The sequence below is a fragment of the Zalophus californianus genome, chromosome 3, assembly GCF_009762305.2.
Source record: "Zalophus californianus isolate mZalCal1 chromosome 3, mZalCal1.pri.v2, whole genome shotgun sequence".
Taxonomy (NCBI): Eukaryota; Metazoa; Chordata; class Mammalia; order Carnivora; family Otariidae; genus Zalophus; species Zalophus californianus.
This window is the reverse complement of record NC_045597.1, coordinates 10,524,255-10,551,671: the sequence shown is the minus strand read 5'-3', so window position 1 is coordinate 10,551,671 and position 27,417 is coordinate 10,524,255. Positions and strand designations below refer to the sequence as shown.

The 27,417-nt window shown below is 39.3% G+C and overlaps 1 protein-coding gene across 5 annotated transcripts in view; it reads right to left on the bottom strand.

Moving 5' to 3' along the window:
* Positions 1-27,417, bottom strand: part of NALCN (sodium leak channel, non-selective) — a 308,843-nt gene that overhangs the window by 66,986 nt on the left and 214,440 nt on the right. For all 5 annotated transcript variants that reach the window (XM_027590539.2, XM_027590535.2, XM_027590538.2 and 2 more), the window contains 2 exons: positions 16,264-16,400; positions 13,779-13,920 (listed from right to left, as the gene is read on the bottom strand). In XM_027590539.2, the coding sequence (XP_027446340.2) occupies positions 13,779-13,920; positions 16,264-16,400 (279 nt within the window). The remainder of the gene's footprint in view (positions 1-13,778; positions 13,921-16,263; positions 16,401-27,417) is intronic.

Sequence of the window (27,417 nt, the reverse complement as noted above, 5' to 3'; positions counted from 1 at the left end):
TGGTGACGTCACAGGGAGTTCGCACTGGAAAAAAAAAAAAGACCACCTTTTTGGTGGTTTTATTTTGTTTCTAAACTTAAAACATCCAACTCCAGAAGATAACCATTCTCTGGCTGAATTAATGATAAAAAAATAAATGTAAATGTTCAAGCAATACAGAGATGATTTTTTTTGTCTTACAATTTTAATGTAAAAGATGTTTCTAGAACCATGCACTTTAACGTGAAACTTAGGAGGTTCAAATTTGCAGTTATTTGTGGTTGAATAATTTGGAGCTGAAGGACACAGCAATGGATGGATCTTGCTGGTTTTCTGGCAGTTTCTTTAACATCTTTTCATCTATAGGTACTCCCTTTACCCCTCATGGTTGAAGGACCTGGGCCATGTGACCTGTAGTTTCCGGGAGTCTGGATTTTCCCAAGTGCACATTCACGGCATAGTTCTCATGTTCCTCTGTCTTCTGTACTTCCTGCAAATCAGCAGCTGGACCCAGAGTCTCATCAGCCTCATACTTGATTGCTTTGGTAAAGGCCAAAGGTGGCGGTGTGGCCTTTCATCGCCACATAATGTCCAGTTGTTCCTCTTTCTGTGTTGTTAGTAGTAGTATTGATGTTTGTTGCTTAGATTATTGATTCATTGTGAAAAATTGCTACTTCTTTCTCATTTACCAGCTGGAACACTTGTATAACAAGAGACTTCCTTTCATGTACTATTTGGTTACTCAGTAGTTCAATTCATATGGAAAATGTAAGGTAAATGTTGAATTCTTTACCTTTACTTGTTCGTTTTTATTTAATTAATTGATTTTCTGTCCGTCCTCTGAAGGCGACCGATCACTAGTTTAAAAATGTCATTATGAACTCAATGGTTTAAATATATTTGGTTTCAATCCATTACAACCATTACCCTCATGTTAGGTCACAGCATCCCAACTGTGCTCATTGGGAACTTTCTCAAGACGGCCCATGGGTTCTTTTGCCCTGACTCTGTTAGTCTTTGTGTAAGTTTCCTTGTTGTTGGGTATGGCAAGATATCCCAAGCTCATGTTCTACATCCTTCCTATTCCAAATTAACAATTTTCTCCAAAAAACCCTGGTTTATTTATTGAGAAATGGGTTCGAAGAACATAATTTAGATGCCAGTGAAACCCGTTGCTACTGAGTCGGTCACTGTTTTGAGGACTTTGCCTGAGTTTATTCTGATACTTTCAATTTAAATTCAGGACACAGGGTCTTTACCTCATCTCTTCTATATGACATCTGTATCTCTTCTGTATCTGTACCCCCTTCCCCCCACCCCACATCAAGTCTCTTGATTTTCAAGTACACAGAGGATGACACACATTAGACTACCTGATAATAACTCATTTTTATTTCACATTTCATGGAGAGGAGTCTTAGAATTACAATACCTATTCTAACACGATACAGTTAATGGATCTTTAAAAAGTATTTCAATATATTCTTCCCATTTTCCTCTTATTTGTACACTTGCACTACACTCATATTGGCAGAGCAAATAGCTATTACACATTTTTCTCTTCATTTTAATCCTCATGTAGTCATAGTTGGTCATCCACAATTTAAGGATGTTTACCACTTGTTCTTATGTCAGTGTTGTAGAGTCATTTTTGGAACTCACTGTGGTTGTCCGAAGCATGTGTTCTAGTACTTTCCTCAGGAAAGGCTCATAGTAACAATGTTACTTACATTCTTACATCTGAATAGCAGTTGTTTTCCTTTTTTCCCTTTAAACTCAAGAGTCTGTTCTCCCGGATATAAAAAAAAAAAACCAAAAAAAAAAAAACTGGCTCCTATATTCTCTCTCTGGATAGATATCCTATATTATGTGACTCTAATTTCTTCTGACATAAAGCATTCCTGCTGAAAAGTCTGATGGTAATCTAATGCTCTTTCCTTTATATGTCACTTGTTCATTTTGAGCTGGATACCGATTTGTTTTATTATATTATTATTATTTGGTTTCAAGTTTTTATTTAAATTCCAGTTAACATACAGCGTAATATTGGTTTCAGTAGTAGAAATTCTACTCCTGATGAATCACTATTCATCACTTACATGCCACACTCAGTGCTCAACACAAGTGCCCTCCTGAATACCAATTTAGCCCATCCCCCACCCACCCTCCTCCAGCAACCCTCAGTTTGTTCTGTATAGTTGAGTGATACCTTTTTAAATATATATATATATAATAAAATATATATATACTTAAGGTCCTGTAATTTGTCTGGAATATATCTTATTTTTGGTCATTCGTGATTAACATTTCACGACACGAAAGGACACGGTGTGTCCTTTCAGTATATAGCTTTAAATCTTATTATATTTCAGAAAAGTTTAATTCTTGTTCTGTGCTATTGCTTTGGTTTTCTTCTTTCAGGACTCCTGTAACGTAGATGTTGGATCTTCTTTGAATTTCTTCAATTTGTCATTTTCTTTCAAATCATTTTCATCTCTTTCTTCGTTTCTTTTTGATTTCTTAAAATTTTCTCTTCTTCACTTTCTAGTTTTCTTTAGGCATCAACTGATGTATGTAATCACTTTATGTTCCTTCCAGCTTAGTCTTCATTGCTTTTTTTTATACAGTTGGCCCTTGAACAATGCAGGGGTTAGGAGCACTGACACCCCATTTAGTTGAAAATACACATATAGCTTTTGACCACCCCCCCAAAAAAACCTTAACTACTAATAGTCTACTATTGACTGGATGCGTTACCGATAACACAGTCAATTAACACATATTTTGTATGCCATATGTATTCTACCCTTTATTCTTACAACAAAGTAGGCTAGAGAAAAGAAAATGTTATTAAGAAAATCATAAGGAAGAGAAAATACATTTATAGTACTGTATTGAATTTATCAAAAAATCTGCATATAAGTGGGTGCGCACAGTTCAAACTCACGTTGTTCAAGAGTCAACTGTACTTCTTTCCTGAGTTCTAGCACCTTATGTTTGAATTTCTTACTTTTCTTGCTATCCTAGTCTTTCGTAATCTGTATGTCTTTTAACTCAATTTGCCATGGTATGCTACAGTTTGGGTCGTTTGTGGGCATGTCTTTATGGTAAGCTTTCACTCTCTATCAAGGCAGTATTCTGCCCCTTATTGTTTTTTTCTTACAACTTTCGTGGGGAATTTGACTTTGATAGATTTCTGTTGCTCATTTTTATGCACAATTCGTTTTCCTGAGCAGTTTAGTATTTCCTTTTAGCTTCAGTGCTTCTTCTGTTGTTCTGACATCGTGATCCATATGGCTGCCTTCTTTCTAAGATTTTCTGGCTCTGTTATGGATAACAGACACCACCAATTTGATCTGGATCTACTTTTCCCTTCATCACTCTTGTCACTGGCCTGCTCAATTTTGATTCCACTCCTGGATATTTTTCTTCAGTATGGATGGAGCTAGGCAGGTGTTTTCCCGGTCTCAAAGACATTACATGCCCTGTAACTCACCTTGGCTTCTTTCCCACAGGTGCCCATACCATGTTTTATACCCTCAAATTCATATGTTGAAACTCTAGCCCCCCAAAGGGGACAATATTAGGAGTGGGGTCTCTGGCAGGTAATTAGGTTTAAAGGAGGTCATGAGGATAGAGCCCCCATGATATGCATTTGTGCCCTCATAAGAAGAGGAAGAGACCAGAGTCCATCCTCTCTCTGCCTTATGAATACACAATGTGAAGGCAGCCATCTGTGAACCAGGAAAAGGAGCCAGACACCGAATCTGCCGGCACCTTGATCTGAGACTTTCCAGCCTCAGAACCCTGAGAGAGAAATGCTTACTGTTTAAGTTACCCAGCCTTGTGGTATTTATTATAGCAACCCTGACAGACTAAGTCACCATACAAACATGTGGTTATTGGTTTGTCTGCACCTGCTTTGACTTGTGGTTTGTGAATTACCTAGTTTTGTTGTGAATATTGTCTATGGATTTTGGTTATTATCTAGGCATTCTGTTTACTTCCATGTGGGAATTCAAGGAGATTAAAAAACCGTGCCAATGCCTCTGTCATCATTCCAGAAGACTCCTTAATTATTTTATTTGTTGAATTTTGATGCAGATTTATACTTTTTATTTGTCCTTTCAAAGAACAAAATTTTAGCTTTATCAACATTACTTATTGCTTCTTTTCCCATTTGATTAATATCTACTTGTATCTTTATTTTTCTTTTTGCTGTCTTCATGTTTTCTTGGTTAGTATTTTTATAAATTCTTGAGTTAAATATTTGGATGATTAATGTCAGCCTTTATTCCTTTACTAAATATGCACTCAAGGCTATAATTTTCCCTCTAAACATGCCTTTAGCTGCTTCTTACAGGTTTGATCTATATGGTGTTTATTAGTTTACAGTTCTAGAGACTTCTTATTTCCTTGCAGTTTCTCCTATGTTCCCTAAATTATTATAAGTGATTTTTAAATTTTGAAATGTGTTGATGTTCTTGTGGCTGTTATTTAGTTTCTAATTTTATTACAATATGGTCAAAAAATGTCTTCTCTAGGATACTGATTTGGTTTATGTTTAGAATTCTTTTGTGGTTCATAAGGGGCCATGTTTTATAAGTTGTTTATGTGTCCCTCAATCAGAATGTGTGTTCTCTAGTCGCTGGACGAAGGCCGGTCAACTGTGTATTTCAAATCTTCTAAACCTTATTAATTTTCTTGGCCCTTTGATCATGTGCTGATCACTATATACATATTTTAAACTGGGTTTTCAAATTCACCCTCATAGGTAGGTGTTGTTATCTCTTTTTTACAGGTGAAAAATCTGACATTCATAGAAATTATGCTGTTTTGGTCCCCCAAATTGCAAATTGAAGAATTACAATTAGAAGTCTCGATTGTACAGATGCAGTGTTCAAATCTTGTCGCTAAACATGATGTTTATGTAAAATGTACTAAGCTCAACAGTATTAAAAAAAAAGCATTTTCCAAACTATACTGTGATACAACATTGTTTGCTTGACTTGAAAGATTTGGTTTCTACATAGAACTTGCTCTTATCCCAAATCCTAATGCAAAAGCTAAACTAGCCATGTTTTTCCTTTGTTCTATATATGCATACCTGATTTTCAGAATAATGACCCCGAAGCACTAAAGGAGATCAATAACTTTTCTAACCTATTACTGCTAGTATGATAAGGGTATTTATATTTTATGTCTACTGATTCCTCGAAAGCTGGGATCCATCACCACTTTCAATTAAGCAGAATATTAATTCAGTTTATCAGTCTGCGAGTCACCCTAGAGCTATATCAGGGAATAAATACTAGCTTCCTTTGGGACGCTGCAGTGCTAGTCTGAAGAGCCACAGTTTCAGTCTGATAGTGAAATAACCTAATACTAATGAAGGCAGCGTTAGTATTTACTTGAGACAGAAAACCATAAATATTCTAAGTATTTGACTAACTTTTTCTGATTTGGAGTTGTTAACAGTGTATTTCTGTTTGTAACTGAGAAAAAGTTTGAGAGCCATATTTTTTTTTCATTTTGAAAATATTAACAGGTTGATAATAAATGGAAACACATTTATAAAAACATATGGCCATAAAGCACAAAATCATGGTCCAATGAACAGGGCTTGATGAATGTCACTTCTGCTGGAAAAGTGTAGTGTAATTATTGTAATTAGCTGCTTTATTGAATAAGTCTCCCACATAAAATGTCATAATTGGAAATAAGCAATTGCTTAAAATTACATAGGTTGAAGGTGGTAGGTACGTCATTCAAGTGTATTTTAATTTTTCATGCACCTGTGAACTGAAAACTAATCCCAAAGTGCATATGATAGATCATGCGTATAGCAGGATGTTTCTATAAAATAAACTTTTTATAGAATTGACATTATGCTTGGAAAGAAAGAATTTAAAAAAGTGATTAGCGTAGGTGGCAGCAAAATTAAAACAGTCACATTACAAGGTATACAAAGGTGAATATCATTATAATAGCATGTTATGAAGCTTTGAAATACATCTTAGAAAGTGAATTTTATGAAAAGGGAGTTTTAGATGATGGGTCGAGATTTTTGATCTTGTTATTTCAACATTATAAATTCTGAACCCTGAAAAAACACCAGGCATAAAAGTTATTAAAAAAATCTATAAATATGTATGTACACACATGTGCAAACACAGGCACACACGTGTGAACACGTGCACACACGTGCAAATACACGCACACATGCACACACGTGCAGACACACACACACACACACATACACACACAGAGTCTTCCTTTGGACTCCAGGGTACCCCATACATGTTGATCATTGCTCTGTGTGTGAAACATCTTTTTATTTTTCTGTGAATTTCGCTAGATCATAAGCTCCATACGATAAGGATGGTACATCCCTTGTCCACTACATGATCCTCCACTGTCCAGCACTGCCTGTAATTTGTTCTTGAAATATATTTAAAGAATAAATACAATGCCTAATATTAAAGATGACTCTTCGCCGTTCTACATTTCTTTTCATATGAAGGGAATCCTTGAAATAAATGTGAATTAGGTAAAAATTACAAAGGAGGACTATTCATTTTGAAAGGCATCAATTCACTCGATATATAGGAAAATCTTGTGAAACTGGAGACTAAATGATTGGAAACTTAATTGGCTTGACTTTTTTGCACTTGAATTGCATGGCAATGCTTTAGTCGCTAAAGCTTGTGGCACTGGACATTTGGCCAAATCTCCAACAACTTAGACAACAGCTAGCCTAGCATGATGATGCCGAGGATGCAAAAGATGAGGGAGAAGCAGTGTCTTCACAGACAGATATGCTCCATATCCAGTGCTCACTGGTGAGAAGCTGTAATATACACTGTAATATACACCTAGCATATAACTTCATGGTTACAGCTCATATAAACAGAAAGACAAAGGCTGAAAACCTGCAGAGATTAAAAAAAAAAAAAAAGATGAGTGGATTTATGATTCTGGGAGAAAGTGCCAGATGCTTTTAACCATGCAGCTGTTTGTGAATTTAAAATCCAAGGCACTCAGATAATACAAGGGAGCAGTGCTTGCTCTCCAATTATGATTCAGTTGTATTTGGACTTCAGATTCAAATAACAAGAACGCCAGCCCCAGCAAAACTGTAACACATCGGGACTGGCAGTACACTTAACGGAAAGTAAAACTTAGGAGTTCAACTGGACTCCAAAGAGTAGAATGTTGAAAAAGTAGAGCAAAATGTAAATTTCACAGATAGGATTAGCTGCAAGCTCAGCGCTCTGATACCTGTATAGGAGACAGCACCAAAAACTTGTGGTTAAAAGCCTTCCCTATGACCTATAGAAGATGCTCGATCCTAAGACGCCTTTACTTTTGACCTTCAGTGGATGGACACCTAAGGAATGCAAGCAAATTACTGATAATCCCAAACCCAAAGTGATTACACAACAAAATATGCAAATAAAATGCAAAAAAAAAAAAATCACTGATAGGGAATTCCTCCTCTTGTGTTAGTTGAAAGCAGCAGAATGTGTTTAGTACCCGGACTCCTGGACACTGTTTACATATAAAGGCCCTCAAGAAATAAACGTCAAAGGAAAAAACATGCACTTGAACTCAGCTGTATTTTGATCTGAGCTCGAAAACATCCTGCAAAGATCAATAAAAGTGTAAGAAAAAGTTTTCATTTATATTTTATATCTTTTTGTCTCCGTTACTGGGGGTGAATCAATTATCCAGGAATGCATTTTGAAGCTAAAGAGAGAAGTGCATAGGGTTTTCGCATTTGGGCTGATGAATGCCGCCTCTTCCCTCCCCCAGACCACACTGTCGGTAACTCTGTGATCTGGGCCCCGGTGGGACAGTGGTGTCATGTCATCTCCCACTGTTCTCCTAGAGGTAAATCTTGAATGGCACTGCAGAGACGCTAAGCTATTATTTTAGAAAATTCCTGCAGAAGAACAAAAGCCCTAAAGATGAAAATAGGCTGTTCTCCCTCTCTCTCTTCTTTGGTAAGTAAACTATCCTGGAAATTATAGATCAGTAACTTACTATGTAGAGTTACCGGAACAACTCCTCAAACACTCTATAATCACATAGAAAAATAAAAAATGCTGTCTGGCAATCAACAAGGCTTTGTAAAGAGTAAATCTTTCCAGAGCAATTTAATTTACTTCTTGATAGTCTAAGACACTATATAGGCAATGGGGGTAGTCACTGAAATATCATAAAAAAGCAAACTAAAAAAACCCAGATTCATGATCAATAAAGAAACCAAACCGGCGATTAATATACCATGCTTAACTATAGACTGTTACAGCCAAAGGTTAATTTGTTTAAGTAAAAGTCCTTCGTCTTTATTGAGGAAAATAAGTCTATTTGCTTATGAATTCATGGTATGGTTTAGTTTCAGTAACCTTTCTTATCTGGTATTAGAAGCACATATGTTTTGCCAGTGCAATGCTAGGCATTTGACATACATTATTTAATCCTCATAACAAACCCTGAAAATAAGAATTATCTCTACTTTATCGATGAGGATCGGAACCTACATCACTTATCACTATGGTCATAATCACTCTTCGGCTCTGCTTCTCACGACGAACAGTCAGATCAAGCATCTTCTGCGTCCTGCACTTTTCTGCATCCTTTTCTCTCAGTCTGGAGCACCTTCCTCTTACACTGCTCAAGCTTCTTGCTCCTGTAAGGGGGGTGGAGGGGGTCCTATCTGGGGTTCCTGTAACACTTTTTGCTTCCATGCATTTACACGTTTCTTCCCATTAGACCACAAGCTCCTAAAGGGCACCACTCACATCTTGCTCAGCGTTGAATTCCCATGGCCCCAAAGAGTGCTGGCTGAATAACAGGTGTTCCACAAATGTTTGCCGAATGACGGAGTGAGCATGAAGACTTACGGAAATGAAAAGGGTAAAGCAAACATAGTCATTACTTGTATCACTTTTCTCCTTTTGTACATGTGTTGGCTGATAATGGTGAAGGCTTACTACGGAACTTGCTATATGCTTAGCAGAAAGGAGGCAGGTAAGAGAGAGGACAGACATTGCCCTATTGTCAGCGAAATACTCTCTGTTCTTTATTATATGATTCTGAAACTATACTAGGAAGTGCACTCACAAGGGGGCCGCTGGGACAGACCTCATCCGTCTGTCTCTCTCAGGCTGATGGGATTGTGTGGTTCCCTCATGTTCTCCAGACGCTGTGAGGTTCTGCCCCCCCACCGCCCCAACATGGCAGGGCAGCCAAGACAGCAGGGCAGAAAGATGGGGGAGCTCAGCTGAAGGACAGAGAGAGGCCCCATATCCAACCGCGGGGAGTGGGGGGAGGTGGGAAACCTGACTTCGCTGAAATGATTCACTCAGGAGGACTGAGTGCATTGCTTCCATTACCAAGGTTACTGGAAAAGCAAGTTCACATCTCAATTTACTAATAAGCACTCTACTTAAGAAACCCAGGGTTTAGTTTCAATAATATGGGCAAAAAAACGGAGTAGAAAACCATCGCCTTCTGCTTGGAAACTAGAAAAACTCCTCTCAAGAGATGCAGGTTTATCCTTTAATCAGAAGGAGAGGGAACCGCTGGCTGATGCCCCAGGTGGGGGAAATGGGAAGAGAGAGGGATGGGGGAATGCCCATTTCTACGGAGTCGGGAAGGACAGCCATTCACCCTCAGGAAGAGGTGGGAAAGCACCGTTTCCTGTTCTGTTCCTTTAGGATCTGTAACAGTAACTTAAAGATTTTTATGTTTTTGTTTGCTCATTTTTTTATGCGGGAAAGACAGGTATTTTAAATGTCGTGATAAAGGTAATCAGAGCTATTTTTAAGAACACGGTTTCTGCAAAGTGAGGTTGCCATGGAGTTACCTAGGGTTGTTCAAAGCCAGGGTAATGACTGAGAGAAAATCCTGCCTGGCAGGTGCTTTCACGTTTCCTCATTTCCTGCATCGCTTACTCAAAAACATCCCCAACCTTTTGTTGTCAGTTGTTTTTTTTTTTTTAATCCCTTTACTTATGATCTTCATGTTCATGGGCACTCAGTGTTTTCCTTAGCAAGAGGAAAATGATTCCCTCTAGTGTAGCGGGCGTCAGGAATTTCTCCTTACAGGTAATCATTAAGGGAAATGTTTTATTTTAGTGTTCCTCTTTTTCATGTCATGGGAATCATGGATAAGCCAGCCACTCATTTACTTTTTATTTCTTACTACTCTGAGGAAAAACAGCCTCAACTTGTGTTGGATGGTGCTGGGGGAGTTTCTTCACATCGAGTGAGAAACCTTGCCATTCACTTGACACGGCCTGGCATTTCCAAAGGCAGCTGGGACTGTCACAGAAATTTCCAAGTGCTCGCTGAAAAATATTTTATCAGAGGAGCTAAGAGAGGTATGGTCTCTGTTCAGGTTTTTCTCGTGTGTTTCTGTAATTTTACATTGCTTTGGGGGTTCTTAATAAAAATACAAAAGGCTTGGCATATTTAAAAATACAGAATACCAGACTGCTCCCTCTTCGATTTCTGTATCCTCATGCTGAAAGTCATTAAGTGGGCTTCTCTGTTTTGGGTGTTCCTGGCTGATGATGGCCCTCAACAAAGACAAGTTCCAAGTGTTTATGAAGAATGCCAGGGGCTGGTGGCAGCTGAAGCTGGAAACACTGGGAACTTGAAAGGAGTGAAGGTGACTTTCTCAGAGGCATGAATAAAGCCAAAGCTTTAAGAAGGAATGGTAGCATGTAACAAATCTTGCTGCTGCCACGCCAGGGTAGCAGCTCCTGAGATGAAGGGAAGTATGTCCTCTTCCTCCCACCTTCCCAAGTGAAGCATGGACCCAGAGAATGAAGCTCACAAGGGGCTAAATAACATTAGCCCAACTGTAGGGTTACCTATAAGTGGGCCAACAGGCTTGCATGGGATGACGGATAACCTAAGCATCACTGATAATTTTCCTCATATAAGATCACATATGGTGTGTTGGAATCAGCCAACCTTATAGTTTGGGGACTGCCTGCAGTCTTCAGAAAATTCTAGTCTCTTTTAAGATGCCAAGTGATTTAGATACCACCGAGGAGCAGTGTCTTTGCTAGTTCGTTAGATTTTAGGAAATTATAAGAAAGGCTCAATTGTAAGATTACAGAATAAAACTATAATTGTTATCTTCCTCTCGGTTAGTTAAAAAGAACTGTCAAATGAGAAGGTAGGAAGAAGCCACAAAAATATAAGGACATTCAGGGAATCAGAAATGGCATTTGAAGTTCTCTGACTGTGACCCGACACAGGGATCGCTGGAGGAGGGATGGCAGTAGGCACCCAGAGGGGTGCACAGAATGTGCCCAGTTCTCCTCAGACCACCCTCCAACCACCCCCACACCTGCCAAGAACCTCTTTATTTTCTTCCTCACCAATTTCAAAATGCTCTGTTCAGGAAGTGTGAGAAAAATCACATTTGCTTTCAGAAAATAAATTTTCTGAAATTTTCATGGGCTAATTTCAATTTTGTGTTTTCAGTGGGATAATGTGCTCAGTGATTTGAAAGAGCACGTGGTGGATTTGTGCCCACTTTGGGGGCATAACTGCTACCAGCTCTTGGCACTCTTCCTGGAGATAGCTGGTCAGAACCACAGCCCAGGCTGGGGGTTCATTCCACACCTCTGGCTTAAAGTCTGCTTCGGAAATAAATTTTAAAAATAAACAATCTGTGTTCTAGTATGTAAAATGCAATTTCAGGCTGACTGGCTAAAACCAGGCCATTATCCTCCCACCTGATTATCCGCCGACACATGCACTTTCGCATCTATGCCCTGTGCACAGTACTGAATGAAACATAACTGCAGACAAGAAACGTGACAAATTTAATAATATTTTTTTAAAAAACAGTTAAAGTCTTTAAGGAGGGTTAAGGATATTGTGTTCATGTGCAGGCATTTTGTGATTTTCCACTCAAAATTTAAAAGCAAAGGAAGCTCTCAGATGAGATCAATTTAGTGGCTTGGAAGATCAAGTAGAACAATTATTTCAAAGCACAGAAGAAAAACAGAGAGACGGCAATCATAAGGGAAAAGGTAAGAGAAAAAAAGGAGCAGATGGAAAAGTAATCATTGAACAAATAATCAATGAAAATTTCCCTGACAATATCTCAGTCTGCAAACTGAAAAGACTCCCCAGTTAGGGTAGTTCTGATGAGAAAAGACATACAAAGTAAATCCTGGTAAGGTTTCTGAACTCCCAGGATATGTAGAAAGTTTTAAAAGCTTCCTCAAACCAGAAAACCTACCAACCAACCAACCAACCACCAAAGAAAAGATTACATTCAAATGAAAAAAAAATGATATTGGCATCAGACTTGTCCTCTGCAATGTTGGAGAAGAGAGAGAAATAACATCTGTAAGTGACTGAAATAAATAAATAAATGGAAACCCTTGAACAAGAAGAGACACGCTACAAGGAAATCATAGTCATCATAGCTGAGAACAAAATCACGGAACTGCAGCAGAGGACCAGATGCTGGGGAGAGGGGAAGGGGAGACGTGGGGGAGGGGGTGGGAGAAAAGAAGCAGAGGAGGAAGGCACGGGTAGGGAGAAAGGCTAATCGTTGTGGGGTGGGGGGAACAGAGAATCTTGAAGGATGAAGGAGCTGGTATTTTATTTTCCCACGATAATACAGAAATATGTATTTGATCATAAGCGACAGAAAAAGGGCAGCCACAATTCAAAGGAATAAAAAAGGAAACTAGGACTTCCAAAGTAAAACAACTGCAAGTGAATTCGATGCTTTTGTGAACTCGAATGTTCAAGATCGTTTACAAATTCTGTTACTGATCTTTTATTTTTCTTTCTTTCTTTTCTTTTTCTTTCTTTTTTTTAGAGAGGGAGAGAGAGAGTGAGTGGGAGGGAGCGGCAGAGGGAGAGGGAGAGAGAAAATCTTAAGCAGGCTCCGTGCCCAGTGCGAACCCCGATGTGGGGCTCCATCTCACAACCCTGAGATCATGACCTGAGCTGAAACCAGGAGTCAGAAGCTTCACCCACTGAGTCACCTGGGCACCCCAATCTTTCATTTTCTAACTGTGGAATCTGAGGGAAAAAATTCCCTATCTACTTTTCAATAATAAATAGATAAATCACAACATGCATAGTGATAATTCCTGCCACACACTAAGCACGTGGTAGCTATTTTGACTGATTGTAGAGAAACTTGCTCTGGTTTTTCTCCCTGGCGTAATAACTGGAATGAACAGGGTCTCCTGCAACAGGCAGCACACCATACAAACAGCATACATAGCATACTGTTAAACCTGGGCTGACTGTTAGCAGTCAGAGTCTTCTGCATGTGAGGAAATGCGGGGCTGGGGAGGCTCTCTACCTTTCAAAGTCACAGGGCTGCTATCTGGCATGGTACAAAAGCTGACATGGACAAATGCAAAATTTAAAATTCATAAATTTACAAATGTTAGGTTTAACGATTTCTTCTACAAACAAAATTATTTTCTTCATTATTCTCCTGCGACATTAGATTTCAGGACCCCCACGGGCAGTTATGTAGTTTTTCTCTCTGACATATGTGCTTAAGAAAACTTCGGTAATTTGAAGCAGTGAGTCTTAATTTTTCTTAATTTAAATTGTGTTAGTTAACATTTAGTGCAGTGTTGGTTTCTGGAGCAGAATTCAGTGATTCACCACTTCCTTACAACACCCAGTGCTCATCACAACATCCCCCATCTGGCCGCACCCCCCATCTGGCCCATCCCCCTCCCACCTCCCTCCATCAGCCCTCAGTTTGTTCTCTGTCCTTAAGATTCTTACTTTTTGGTCGATGTATTTGTTGTCTTCAATTGCAGACCGTTTGGAGTGATCACACGATGAGGAAGAGGTGGACGGAAGGCTTCGTAGGAGGCAGCAGGTGTCCTGTTGCTGGCGATCGATGAACTGCTTCATGAAACTTTCCCTTTGCAAATGAAGTACACACACACACGTCAAGCATTGTTAATGAAATGAAGCAAGTGATGGCATTTTACAATGATGCGTTTGACTGAACTCAGATAAAGGGGACAGATGTTCACAGAAAATAAGACACATCGTGCTAAGAGTGGTGTTTAGATTTAATTGGCAAAATGATTAATTTAGAGAAAGCTTTCTGAATTTTCAGTAGTTTTCTTTAAAAAAAAAAAGTAATGTCCCTGAAATAACTTTTAAGCAATAATATTCAGTCATTGATGGTATTTCGTTGAATCCCATTGTGGTAATACTTTTTTATCCCCTCTAAGATTTGGAAGAATTAGTTCATCTCTCTGACTTCTACTGTTCGTAAGAATCTTCGAGAGATAATTTTACATTGAAAGACTCAAAATAACTCAGAAGAAACTTGCTTCATCTGATCTTCAAAGCCTGGTGAGAATTCAAATAACATCTTTTCAAATAACCACTAATCTTGAATCTAATTTGTGGCTCTTTTATACTTCCTATTTTCAAGTTAAAATTTTTTTAAAATCAGAAATGCAAATATATTTCCATTTGAATTTTAAATATTATGGCACCATAACCAGTCTCAGATTTTTACAACCCCCCCCCCCCACAGAATTGTCTTTAGAACTAGTTACATAAAAATGTCATATTTTGGGACACCTGGGTGGCTGAGTTGGTTAAGCAGCTGACTCTTGATTTCGGCTCAGGTCATGATCTCAGGATGGTAGATTTGAGCCCTGCATTGGGCTCCACACTCAGCACAGAGTCTGCTTGAGATTCTCTCTCTTCTTTTCCCTCTACCCCTCCCCCCACGTGCATGCACACTCTCTTTCTCTCTCTCAAATGAATAAATAAATAAAATCTTGGAAAAAATGTCATATTTCCATTATGCTAAGTGAAGTAAGCCATTCACAAAAAGACAAGTGGTATATGATTCCACTTACGTGAGGTACCTAGAATAGTCAAATTCATAGAGACAAAAAGTAGAACCAGGGGTTAACAGTATAGGGAACGGAGCATTATTCTTTAATGTGTATAGATTTTTGGTCTTGCAATAGAAAGAAAAGGGTCTGGATGTTGGTTGCATAAGAACATGAATGTACTCAACTATACCCTTAAAAATGGTTAAGATGGTAAATTTAATGCTATGTGGATTTTAGCACGAATTAAAATTAAGTGGACATGCAATACTGAAAAAAATTAAAAAATAAAAAAGTCATATTTCAACTATTTTGGTTCTATTTGTAATTTTTGAGTTCCAAGTTAAATAATATCCTTTAATTATCAAAAATAAGTGTTTTAAAGTATCTTTTATGCAAATGCTTCACTGAAGGGCAAAGTGGTAGAAAATCAAATTAGTGTAAGTGGGAAATGCCATGTTTTTTTCCTTTAAAAATGGAAGACAAGGAGCCATTAGAGCTTGAGGTGAGAGTGTTGGGCAAGTCATGTCACCAGGGTTTTCCTTCTAAGGTTGTATCCATGCTAAATTAAGAACACGTTAAGGATGAGGGGGAACAAGGTGCCATTCTCTCCCGTAATAGTTATGTTGTTTATGATGCATAAAGAAGCAATGACAACAGACTTCACATGCTTTTAAGCAGTCTTTATAATGCAATACTTGTTCTTTGTCTAAGATGCATTAAAGAATTTTTTAAAGATTTTTATTTATTTATTTATTTATTTATTTATTTATTTGAGATAGAGTGAGAGTGAGAGAGAGAGAGCACAAGCAAGGGGAGTGGCAGAGGGAGAAGCAGGCTCCCCACTGAGCAGGGAGCCCAATGCGGGGCTCGATCCCAAGACCCTGGGATCATGACCTGAGCCGAAGGCAGACGGCTAACCGGCTGAGCCATTCAGGCGCCCCTGCATTAAAGAATTTTTCAACTTGAAAAAAAAAAAAAAGTGGAAGGCAAATTATATCGTTATCAGACATGACATTCTAAATGAATGCTGTTACGGTAGTACAGAACCTGGCTGGTGGCATTTCTCTATTTACTTGAGAATAAAAGGCCATAAGAGGTAAGTTTATCCTTACATGGTTGAAGGTCAGAGGTTGGGGTCTACCTGCAACCTTGAGCACCTGTGCCAGTTACCTGGGGAGTGGAATCCCGGAGGGGCATCTCAGGGAGAAGCAGGAGGGACAGCCTTCTTGTCTTGGCAAATGACCATTCTGAATATATTGCTTAAAGGGGTCAATAGAAATAACTTAAAAATAGAAAAAAAATAACCTCTTTCAAACATGAATTTGAAAAAAGGGCTGAATCAGATTTAAGATAAATCCTTGACAGCGTATGGGGCATATACAACAAAATAAATACATTAATACCTGATTTTAGGAACTGTAAAGTCTGAAGGAAGCTTTGAGATTTTCACCATTTGCGGTCTGTTTGGAAATTTTTCGAAGATTCGAAGTCGCAAAGGGAGCTTTTCTTTGGTGTCCGCATTCGCTTCACTTTGCTTTAACTAAAGAAAAAATAGGAAGAAGGAAAGGGGGGAACTTAACGTATTCTCAAGTCACAGACTGCCAGCTTTTTTGCATCAGGGGAGCAATGAGTTGGTGCATGGTGGACGGTAGATGGCAGCAAAGCCCCATTCAGTGCCCTTTCTCACCCACCACCTACCGGCACAGTGTGCAGTCCAACTTTAATCGCCTGGAAAACAAAACCCAAACTGAACCAAGCAAAAAACGAAACCAGAAAAAAATAATTAGAAGAAAAAAATTAGGTTCTTTTATTCCTAAATATAAACCCCCTTTCACACCAAACGTTATTTTTATTGTTTACTTATCTCTAGCATATACAATAATATAACAATAAAATATGTCTTATACACATGTCTGCTGGAATAGGAAACCAAAAGAATATATGAATAATATATTAAATGAAAATAAATGAAACTCCTAAGTTTCCTAAATGGTAATATTTAGGAAAACTAGCGAAAATGTCAAGAAAACAGGTCATTTATTCTAGCATATTCAAAAAGAAAAGCTCAAAATGGAAACAACACATTTGGTACCTACAGGGAGGCTTCTTTATTTCGTTGTAAAGATGCTTGGGAATTATTACGTTATACGCCATAAAGTATCTTTGCAAGAAATGACAAGCAAACAGTATTCATCATCTATCTATCATCTATCCATCTACAAGATGGTTTTTATATTTTTCATATATATTTTGTATTTCTACAAATTAAGAAGAGTTCAGGGAGCGTGAGACTTGACATCACCAACTGGAGCCAGTGCTGAGCTAAGGAGTCGCCGCAAGGATGGATTTGGCCTGCGGAACCCTGGCCTGAAAAATGAAAGAGGGTGCTTCTACCCCTTTTCACTGCACCTTCTTCCTCCCCCAAGGCTGACTTCTCTTGCTGACCTCCCTTACTTCTCTTTACTACTCCCTTCTCTCAGAGCTCTCTATAGACAAGGCTAACCTCTCCATCCCCACCCATCTCCTGTTCTGCCCTCCAGCCTGCGTCTCGGAGCACTGATCCTGTTCAAAGGGTCCAATCACATTCAGGCAACCTTTCTGGTGGCGTTCGGGAAGCATGTTTCAAACACCATCAGCTTCTCATCCCTTGCTGGGTACACTTTTACTTTATAATTACAGCCTGTCTCCGGTTTGTGGAAAGAGGAGCAGGGGAGGCTGAGAACGTTTTTATAACTTTTATAACGGGAAGAAAGGTGGCAATTCTTCTCTCCTCACCAAGTGGAGGTATCCAAACTGGCCAGAGAGAACATGAGCGCTGCGTTTGGGGGAACACCCAATTTCAATACAATATATAGCTCAGTTGTCTAATTGGTTGTGAGCTCATAGTGAGATTATAGTCTCAGTTCCAGTTCAGAAAACGTGCCTCATTTCTCATCAACTTCAGAAACTGTTCTTACATTTTTGTTTTATATAATAGAGATATTTTGCCATAGCCAATGTATGTCTTATTTAATTTGGGGGCTTGTCTATGGATTTCTGACTTAGGTGGTGACCTCACTTAGAGAAGGCGAGACTTGTTCCTTGCCTTCCCCTCTCCCCAAATGGAACACAACACAGTATGCTCCCAATCATTTGATGGCTATGATGGTGAGAGTGATGAAGAATTAGTTCCCAAAGGTGCAAAACATACAGGGCTAGCATTCCCATGAGATAGAGGCAATTAAAAAAGTGGCTTCAGGGGAGCCTGGGTGGCTGTCGGTTAAGCGTCTGACTCTTGGTTTCGGCTCAGGTCATGGTCTCAGGGTTGTGAGTTCAAGCCCCGCATCGGACTCTGTGCTCAGCAGGGAGTCTGCTTGGGATTCTCTCTTTCCCTCTCCCTGTGCTCCTCCCCAGCGCGCATGCTCTCCCCCTCTCTCTCAAATAAATAAATAAATCTTAAAACAAAAGAAAAAATGGCTTCATATGTAAAAAAGAGAAATTCATGATGAAGAGACTCATTTTCCAAAAATTTATTGGCATAACTGGTAGAAAGATATTTGTCAGTGGTAAGGCGAGCACACAGGAAAAAGAAAAAGCAGTTAATATGTTAAGTCAGACCAGAGAGAAAGGCAATTATATAAGGCCAAAGACAGGCCGAGAAGACAGAGCAGAAATGAGGTATTTAATTCATGCCTTTGCTGACTCATTTATTTATATATCGGTGCAGTCACTTATAAATCAAATCCCAGAGGCCAGGTTCCCTGTGAAGTTCTGGGGATATAAAAATAACTAAGACACAGTATTTGCTCTCATGGAGCCCACGTTGTAAGGAATAGATGGGTCTATAAACAGGTAATGACAAATATAATAGCTATTTCAGCTGAGGTACAAAGTGCTGGGAGCTCAAGGTGAGGAGCAAACGGAGAGAGAGAGAGAAAAAAAAAGATGGTGCTACTTTTATTTCCAGAGGCTTCTCCCAGTATTCTGGAGGCTGGAAGCCCTAAATCAAGTTGTCAGCAGTGCTGAGCTCCTCTAAGTCTCTAAGAAAGAGTCTTTCCTTGACTCAGCTTCTTGGCCATCCTGGTGTTCCTTGAGCCATTAGCTGCATCACTCCATTACCTGCCTCTGAAATCACAAGGCCTTCTTCCCTGTGTGTTTCTGGGTCTATCTGAGTCTCCTTTTCTTTTCTCGGACAAAGATACCAGTCATTTAAATTCGGGCCCGCCCTAAAGCAATAGGATCTTAACTGATCATGTCTGCAAAAATCTAATCTCCAAATAAGGTCCCATTCTGAGGTTCAAGGTGGACATGAATTTTGGGGGCACACTACTAAATCCACTACATATAGTAGTTGAAATTCCAGCTTGTGGTGACTTGGACACTGTTTCTCTTTATGGTGACTTGGACACTGTTTCTCTTTATGGTGACTTGGACACTGTTTCTCTTTACCCGGAGACTGTCAGTGCTAGGATGACAAGCATCTTAGGACAAGGACCCTTGCAGGCGGTGGGTGTGTTTCATTATTCATATTCAGGGCCGGCTACAATATTTGACACAAAGTAAGTTAAACAAACATATGTTGAATGAATAATACGCAATCATTGGCAGAACTGAACTCTCTAGCAGATAACTTGCAAATGAAAGAAAGGATTTTAGGTTTATCTGGAAGGGTAGAGAGATAAGCAGAAAGTATCCATTTGCTGATCAAATACATTCGTTGGTGTGGAGTATAAGTGTCCCTGGATTCACAGGAGAGAATAAAATTAGACTCTGTGGCATTTAACCTGAGCTTACATCTACCATTGGTGAACTGATAAATGTTTAGAATAAGTTTAGACATAAAATTTTGTAGTATTTACTCAAATATCCTAGAATATGATGTTTAACATAAGTAGGTCACCAGTATTAAAATACAGTCCCCTTGCCTATATGTTTTTAACACGGAACTCATCTCATTCTACTTGGTGTTAGAGTTATTTATACCTTCCCAAACTTGTAAACTACTCAGGGAGAGGATTCTCTTTTTAATTTACTTCTTTTTTCAAAAAAAAAAAAAAAAGATTTTATTTATTTATTTGACAGAGAGAGCGAGAGCACGCACAAGCAGGGGGAGTGGGAGAGGGAGAAGCAGGCTCCCCGTGGGGCTCGATCCCATGACCAAGATCATGACTTGATCTGAAGGCAGACGCTTAACCAACTAAGCCATCCAGGTGCCCCTGTTTTTAATTTATGTCTATGGTACTTTCTAGAGAGTAGAAATATAATAACCATTTGTGAATAAATGAATTAGAATTCATCATGAATTGATCATGGAACTGTAAGACCACAAACAGCAAAGGAGAAGCTCTTTTTGATGACACAGAAGGTTCTTCAGGATCCTGCAAATCCTCTCAAATGTCAGGCGTCATGGCTCCACAGATGTGCAAATAGGCCCATTAAACCAGACAAGGATGGGTGGATGCATGGATGGCAGATATATCGGGTCTCACTGCAGAGGCACTGGCTAGAATCTTCTACAAACAGGAAGGGGCCTCTTTGGGAACAGTAGTGGCCAAGTGCTTTCTGCTGTTCACAGTTAAGCAGCATCATCTAGAGATGAACACATACACAGCCAGTAGTCCAGCAAATCCTCTCCTAGGTGCACAGCTCCCAGAAACATGCCCACACGCACACCACAGCCTCGCCAGCCCACGGCCGTGCCAAACCATACACATCTCAAATGCCCATTGTGGCATATTCATGAATCTGAGTCAATAAACTACACCCAAGCACAAAGACTTGGGTGAATTTTACAAACTAATGTTGAATGAACGAGTCCTGGCAAAGCAAACAAGGACATCCTGAATGATGCCATTTATAGAAAGTTAAAAAGCAGGCGACACTACTCTATCCTCCTTAGAGTCTGGAGAGCGGTTATCCTGGGGTGGGGTGAAGCGTCGTGGCTACGAGGCCATGTGGCGCGGGGCTCCTAAGAGACAGTTGACCTTGATCTGGGTGCCGGGTGTGTTCAGTTGGTAAAAGTTCAGCAAAATGCCTTTATCTATATGGATAACAGAACCCAGTAAAAAGTTAAAAAGAAAAAAGAAGGGCTGATGGAGTGGAGCAAAATCATCTAAATCTCAGTCCACTGCTATGAATCACCATAACTTGGACCATTTCTCCTTCCCTAGTCCATGATCTTGGCCAAGATACAAAATGAGAAAAGAAAGGCCAAAGAGCAAGACGGGACTGGCGTGTGTGTGGAGGGTGCGGGGTGGGATGAAGATGAGGCAGCCAGCGTAGAGAAAAGTACTGCCTAGTCCTTGGGAGCCACTGTCAAGTTTCTTAATATATGACAAACCCTTTTATCCAAATCCTTCCCCCTTCTTGCATTTAAGCACAGATTTCTCCGAGATTAAATGTACTTTGATGCTAATGAGTGAGTAGTATGGATTACGTTGAATATACAGGATAATAATTTAAGATCAGTATACCATACCACAAAAGAAGATCTTCTAACGGATAGTAATTGTAATTGTAAATGTTCACTTAAAAATCATTTCAAAGATCATAACCCTTGAATGGAAGGAATGTAGTATAGTGAACCCAAGATTTTAGTCTTTATGTTGAAAAAGCTAATGTAAAGACCAGCACAAAGGAAGGAGTTTATAATGGCTTCAACGGAGCACGAAGTCTGGCTGCAATGAATAGATCAGGTGATAGATTCGTAAAAGACCCACATGGTTAAAAAAAAAAAAAAAAAAACACATTTGCAAGAAAGAAATCAGAATCAAAGAGAAAAATTCCAACCTTGAGCTTTAAAATATATAAATCATCTAAGCTCAGTGCTATTCTCTGGCTCAGCATCTGTCTTGCGGAGATATCATTAGACATTGGGCGGCTGAAAGCCTTTTGCTTTCCTTGTGCTTCTCAAGAGAGTTGGGTGTAATTGCTCTGCATGACACATACCCTGTTCTGCCTCATCACTTCCAGCTTCCATATTCCAGCCTTGCCTTCTTCTGTTAAAATATTCAAACATTATTCAGTTTTCAGTTCCTTTCTAAACGCTGCAACAAATAACTGAATTGAAGGATTATGTTAAATAAAAATGTTGGTAATTTCTGGTGGGCTTTTCGCAAAGAAAACAATTTAAAAGGCATTCAGACTTGGGAAAGGATTCTCGTTTTAAAATCTAGCTCACACTAGTTTGAAAAATGTGCGTAGACCTGAAGGTTAATGTAGCTGAAGAGTATTTTTTGGCAGTTCAATCCAAGAAAAATGGCCACATTATGGGCAATCTGGAGAAAGAAGTTTCTCTTTGTCACCTGAGTCACTTAAGGCTGAATTCTCTTTGCTTCTTTAAAACAATGGCTTTGGCCAGTTTTGCTGGATGTATACATGACACAGTAACTCAGAACTGAGACTCTTCCTAAAGCATAAACTATTATTTCTCCAGCAAGTTTCTCTTGCTATTGTTGCATCTGTGATGTTACAGCCCCAACTGCATGGCTTCTGGGTTAAAACAGATGGCATATCTGGAGTAATGATCAAATATGTTGGTCTTTATTAATATCCCTGTGTCCCGGTGTTCCTATAAAACCTCGATCTGAAATATAAAGAATATTCCTCACTAGGCTGTTGAGTCCAATAAAGAGTTTCTTAGAAGGGAGGACATTTGCTTTTTTTTTTTTTTTTTTTGCCCTGGGCAAAAGGCGGTCTGCCACATGATTGAATATAATACAGCACAACTATACACAATAAAAAATCTTTCCCTTAACAAGTGTTTTAAGTCACTAACTCTCCCCCCCCCTTTTACAAAAAATCTGGAATACATCCAGTACTTCCAAGGTCAAATTGGGGTTTTATTGATACACACTAGAGGGCTCTATTTCTTGGCTTGTGGGCCATAAAAGATACATTTTAATATGATAGCTGGCACCCCAAAATGTTCCCAGTAGCTTTTAACATCAGTTGATTAATGCCATGCGGTGTCTCTTTTCCTACATCTCTCTACAGACTCAGAGGTGTTGCTCATTCATCCTTACAACGTGCCCCTGAAGAAAATGGGGGAGGGGAGATGTGTTCTTGGAGGAGTTGGTGCCCAGGGGAATTAGGTGGCTGTTCTGTGCTTCCTGATTTGGGAGACCAGCAGAGCACTTAAGAAGGGCTCTTACTTTTATACTGTCTTATGACATCCCTAAGATGTACACAGCACTGAACTTAAGATCTTACAGGCTTGAAATGTCCTTCAGAAGGTTACTTTGTGAAGCAATGTGAATACCAGTTGCAACAGGGCTAGGCTAGCCGAAAATGCTAACAAGTTATTAAGGGGGGGGAAAAAAGCCTTCAAAACCAGAATACCAAATTTATGTTGAATGGATAAGTTTTCCTTATATGATTGTCCCTTGAAATCCTATTAATGGACCTAATGATTTCTTAGAGACAGTAGTAATGAACACAGGACGCTTTTGTATGTTTCTTTTTCTAGGTCCCAAACACCTCTATTTTACATTATATTTCTCTTGTGTTATTCAACCGAGACCCAGTTGTTTCCATTAGGAAACTTACTGAGTCATAGAAACACGTTCATTATGATAAAAAATGCATTTTTTTGCTCCACTTCAGAAGAAATTATATTAGAATTCCACGTAAACTAGATAGTTGGTTCTTGTTATGAGACGAATATTCAGTAAGTAATAGGAAAAAGCCCACACCAAAGGGAATTCAGAATATATATATATATATATATACACACACATATATATACATATATATGTGTGTATGTGTATATATGTACATTTATGTATATATATGTGTGTGTGTATATATATTTATGCTTACATAATTGTCCTCCCTGTTTTGATTTAGAAAACATAGGAGAAAACATCGTCTACATAAAAACAGTAAAAAAAGTGAGAAGATGTGGATTTAAATTTTTGCTCAGTTTTATAATCCCTTAACCACTTTGGATTTCAACGTCCTCAAATGAAAAATGAGGATCTTCCTTCTTTTATACAAATGCCAGATATATAAGTGAGATAGCATATTGCCTGTAATTTGAATTACTCAAGGGAAATGTGCTATAAAAACCAAAGCTCTCACGATGCCACAGTAAGTGCTAGCTCTGCAGGAAAAGGCTCTCATCTCAGCAAGTGAGGAATGAACGCAGAGGACGCAACCTCTCCCACTCTCCAGCCTCTGCCCCTTCACTGCCCCGTTGTTTATTTTTCCAAGACTCTTAATTTACATAGAGAGTGGCCAACATTCCTCCTAATCTAGTGTTCTTCCCCATCCCCTGCCCTCTTCAAACTTCCTTCTCAGAAGAGTTACCTGCACTCACCAACCTCTGCACTCACTCGCCACTCATTTTCCATCCTCTCTGGTTCAGGTCTCTTCCCAGCACCTGGGGCTGGGGGGGGGGTGCTCTCACCAGTTACCCACACTTCCCACGCTGCTGAACCCAGCGGCCACTCAGGCATCCTGGGTTTTTTTTTTTTTTTTTTTTAATCTCATGCCACTCCTTAAACTCCCCTAACTGGGTTTCCATCTTAGTTTTGCCCCTTGATTCCCATTTTTCTTTTCACTTGAAAAAGAAACACCATCATGTTCCCGGTCCTTAAAGTAACGCAAGGATGGTCAATTGTGTATAGAAGCAATTGGAATCTTCTTAGCATGATATAAATGACCCCCCCACCCCCCGTGCCTTCCTTGCTCTATATACGCCAATAATATTGGCCTGCAGGTCCCTCCTACAGTCTTACTTCAGATCACGGATGTGTGCCTCCAAACATACCTTACCCACCCACCCCACGCCTGCAACATACTTTCCTTCTACCCTCGGTTAACTCCCTCAAAACCCATCTCCTCCAGGAAGATTTCTCAGAATAGCAGTAACTGGGAGTTGAAGTAGTAAACCTAAGTGTTAGACACTACGCTGAACACTCCGCATCGCTAACATTACTCAATCCCCAGTTTAGCTCTTGGGTGTAGCTCCATGCTCTAGCATGTTACAGATATGGAAACTGAGGTCACAGGAGCTTAAATCAGCTGCCCAAGGTCACGTGGCTGCAAGTGTGAGCACTGGGGTGTGATCGCAATCTTTCTGATTCCAGAGCCTGAGCTTCTAAAAAACTGTTTTATACGGCCTCATCAAAACAACATTTTCAAGCAAAAGATGCATTTTTCCTTCTGCAATTTTGTACCTGCCATTTCTTGAATATGGAATATTTTCTCTCGCTTTGCTAACAACATTCGATTCATCATTTTTAGACACATCTTCCCTCCCTGCCTCCAATCTGAGTTAGGCATGTCTTCCCTGATGTTCTTTGCATTTTCTTCAACCTCAGTTGTTCAGACCTTTATGCCATAACTTCCTACTTATGTGCATCTCTTCCCTATTAAGATGGCACATTTTAAATTAAGAGCAGGACTCTGTGCCCTGTGGCCTCACACCATACATTTACACACACAGGACAAAGATAACACAATGGTGATGAGATGGAGAACAAAAAAAGCAGAATCAGTGGTGTCCCACAGACAGGCCCAAGTGGCCCATTTGTGATATTTCTCCTCATTTTATTATCCTTTTCTTAGGTTCTTTACAAGGTGGAAGCAGCCATATTAACCAGCAGAAACAAGTCTCCCAATTTCAGATGGGTTATTTCACTGATGAAGATGAAGAAAGAGAAACTACAAGTCTTCTCAGATTTTCTATTAGAAACAAAATCATAGAAAGTGTTTGGCTCCTGATAAAATGCATGCTCTCAACTTTTTAAGATCAAAAAAGCATAATTAACTATAAATTCTATACAACATATTCACAGTATAAAATTTCGCAGATGTATGTGTCTTTGCACAAGGCCACAGACCAGCCAATTTATATTTCTATGTTGTGTTATTGGAGTTCACCATAGAAAATTCTTATCCTATTAAAAAAAAAAAAACGACACTTTGAGTTCATTTTGAACTTACATAAGAGTTGCAAAGATAGTGCAGAGTTCCTGTATGCCCTTGACCCAGCTTTTTCTTATGTTTGCATCCTACGTAACCATAGAACATTTATCAAAGCTAAGAAATTAACCTTGGTCAAATACTTTTAATGAAAGTGTAAAACTTATTTGGAGTTCCCCAGTTTTTGCATCAGTGTCTTTTTTGTTTTAAGATCCAATGCAGGGTAGCACATTATAGTTCATTGTCATGTCTTTTTGAGGCTCTTCTAGGCTGTGACAGTTTCTCCTCTCTCCCCTGTTTGTAAATGACCTTGGCAGTTTAAGGAGTCCTGGGTAGGTAACTTGTAGAGTGTCCCTCAATTTGGGGTTGTCTGATGTTTTCTCATGATTTGACGGAGGTTATGACTTTCGGGAGAAGAATATCATGGAGATGATAGGCTTATCTCATGATATCAGGGGGAACATGACACCAATAGCCTCAATACTGGTGATGGCAACTGTAACGAGGGGTAAAGCGTTTCTCCGCTCCAATGTTAGAGTGTGCTTACACTACCCTTCCCTTACACTCCGAGGCAGAAGCAAGTCGCCAACTCCTGACCAGTCAGGGAGAGAAGACCTAAGGTTTATCTCCTAAGAGGGAGGAGTATCAAAGAATTTGTAGGCACATGTTAAAACCATCAGAATAATTAAAAAAAGGAAAGTTTTGAAGGGAGAAACTTGGAGGTCATGCAAATACCCTATTTCTTCTTCGAGTCTCACACTGATTTCAGCATCCACCAGTAGATCTCGCCTGCCGCAATTGTAACCGTAATGTTCTAATGGCAATTTTCGAATCCCTCATTTATTATTCTGTTATTTCTATTTATTTCTATTTCCTTGGGATTATTCTCTGAGGACGAGTTGGCACTTCTCCATTTTTAAGCCCAATCATTTATTTGTACATAAGTATGGGTTTTGGTTGTTTATTTCATTACTTGGGTTAATAATCTAACACTACTGTTATTTATCCTATTGCTCAAACTGTTCCTGCTTTGCCCATCGGTTGGTTTCTCGACTCTTTCGATATACTTTTTCTTTTTCTTTTCCTTTCTTTTTTAGAAGTTCTTCCTTACTTTCTGGGCTCCACTTAAGGCTTATCCTGTGTTTCCCCCAAGCTCGAGAATCGGCCATTTCTCCACAGAGTCCTGATGTGCTTTCCTGGAGAATGGTATTTAGAAGTGAAACCTTGGCACTGGGTTTGCTTGTTGTTACAGGTACGTCACTGCTTCCAGGCTCACTCAGAGGAGAGAGCTAGGGAATGCATGGATGTATATAAAACTGCGTTATACACGTGTATCTATACTTACCACCTATGTACGGGTGGATGGGTCTTACATAACCTTAGATCACATTTATGTATCCATCCCTGTGTCTCTGTATCTATATATCTATGTATCTATCCATTTTCTATCTTAAAATAAACTGAGTTCATAGGACCCATCCAGCCATAGGGTTCATCCTGGCATCTTTCCCTTTGCTTATTTGTAACTTCTTTCTCTGACAGTGTGACATTATCTACAGTAAATTTCCTGATTTGTTCCGCTTTCATGTATATATAACTAGTATCAGGAATGCTATCTGTCATAAAATAAAAACCACACTTTATATTGG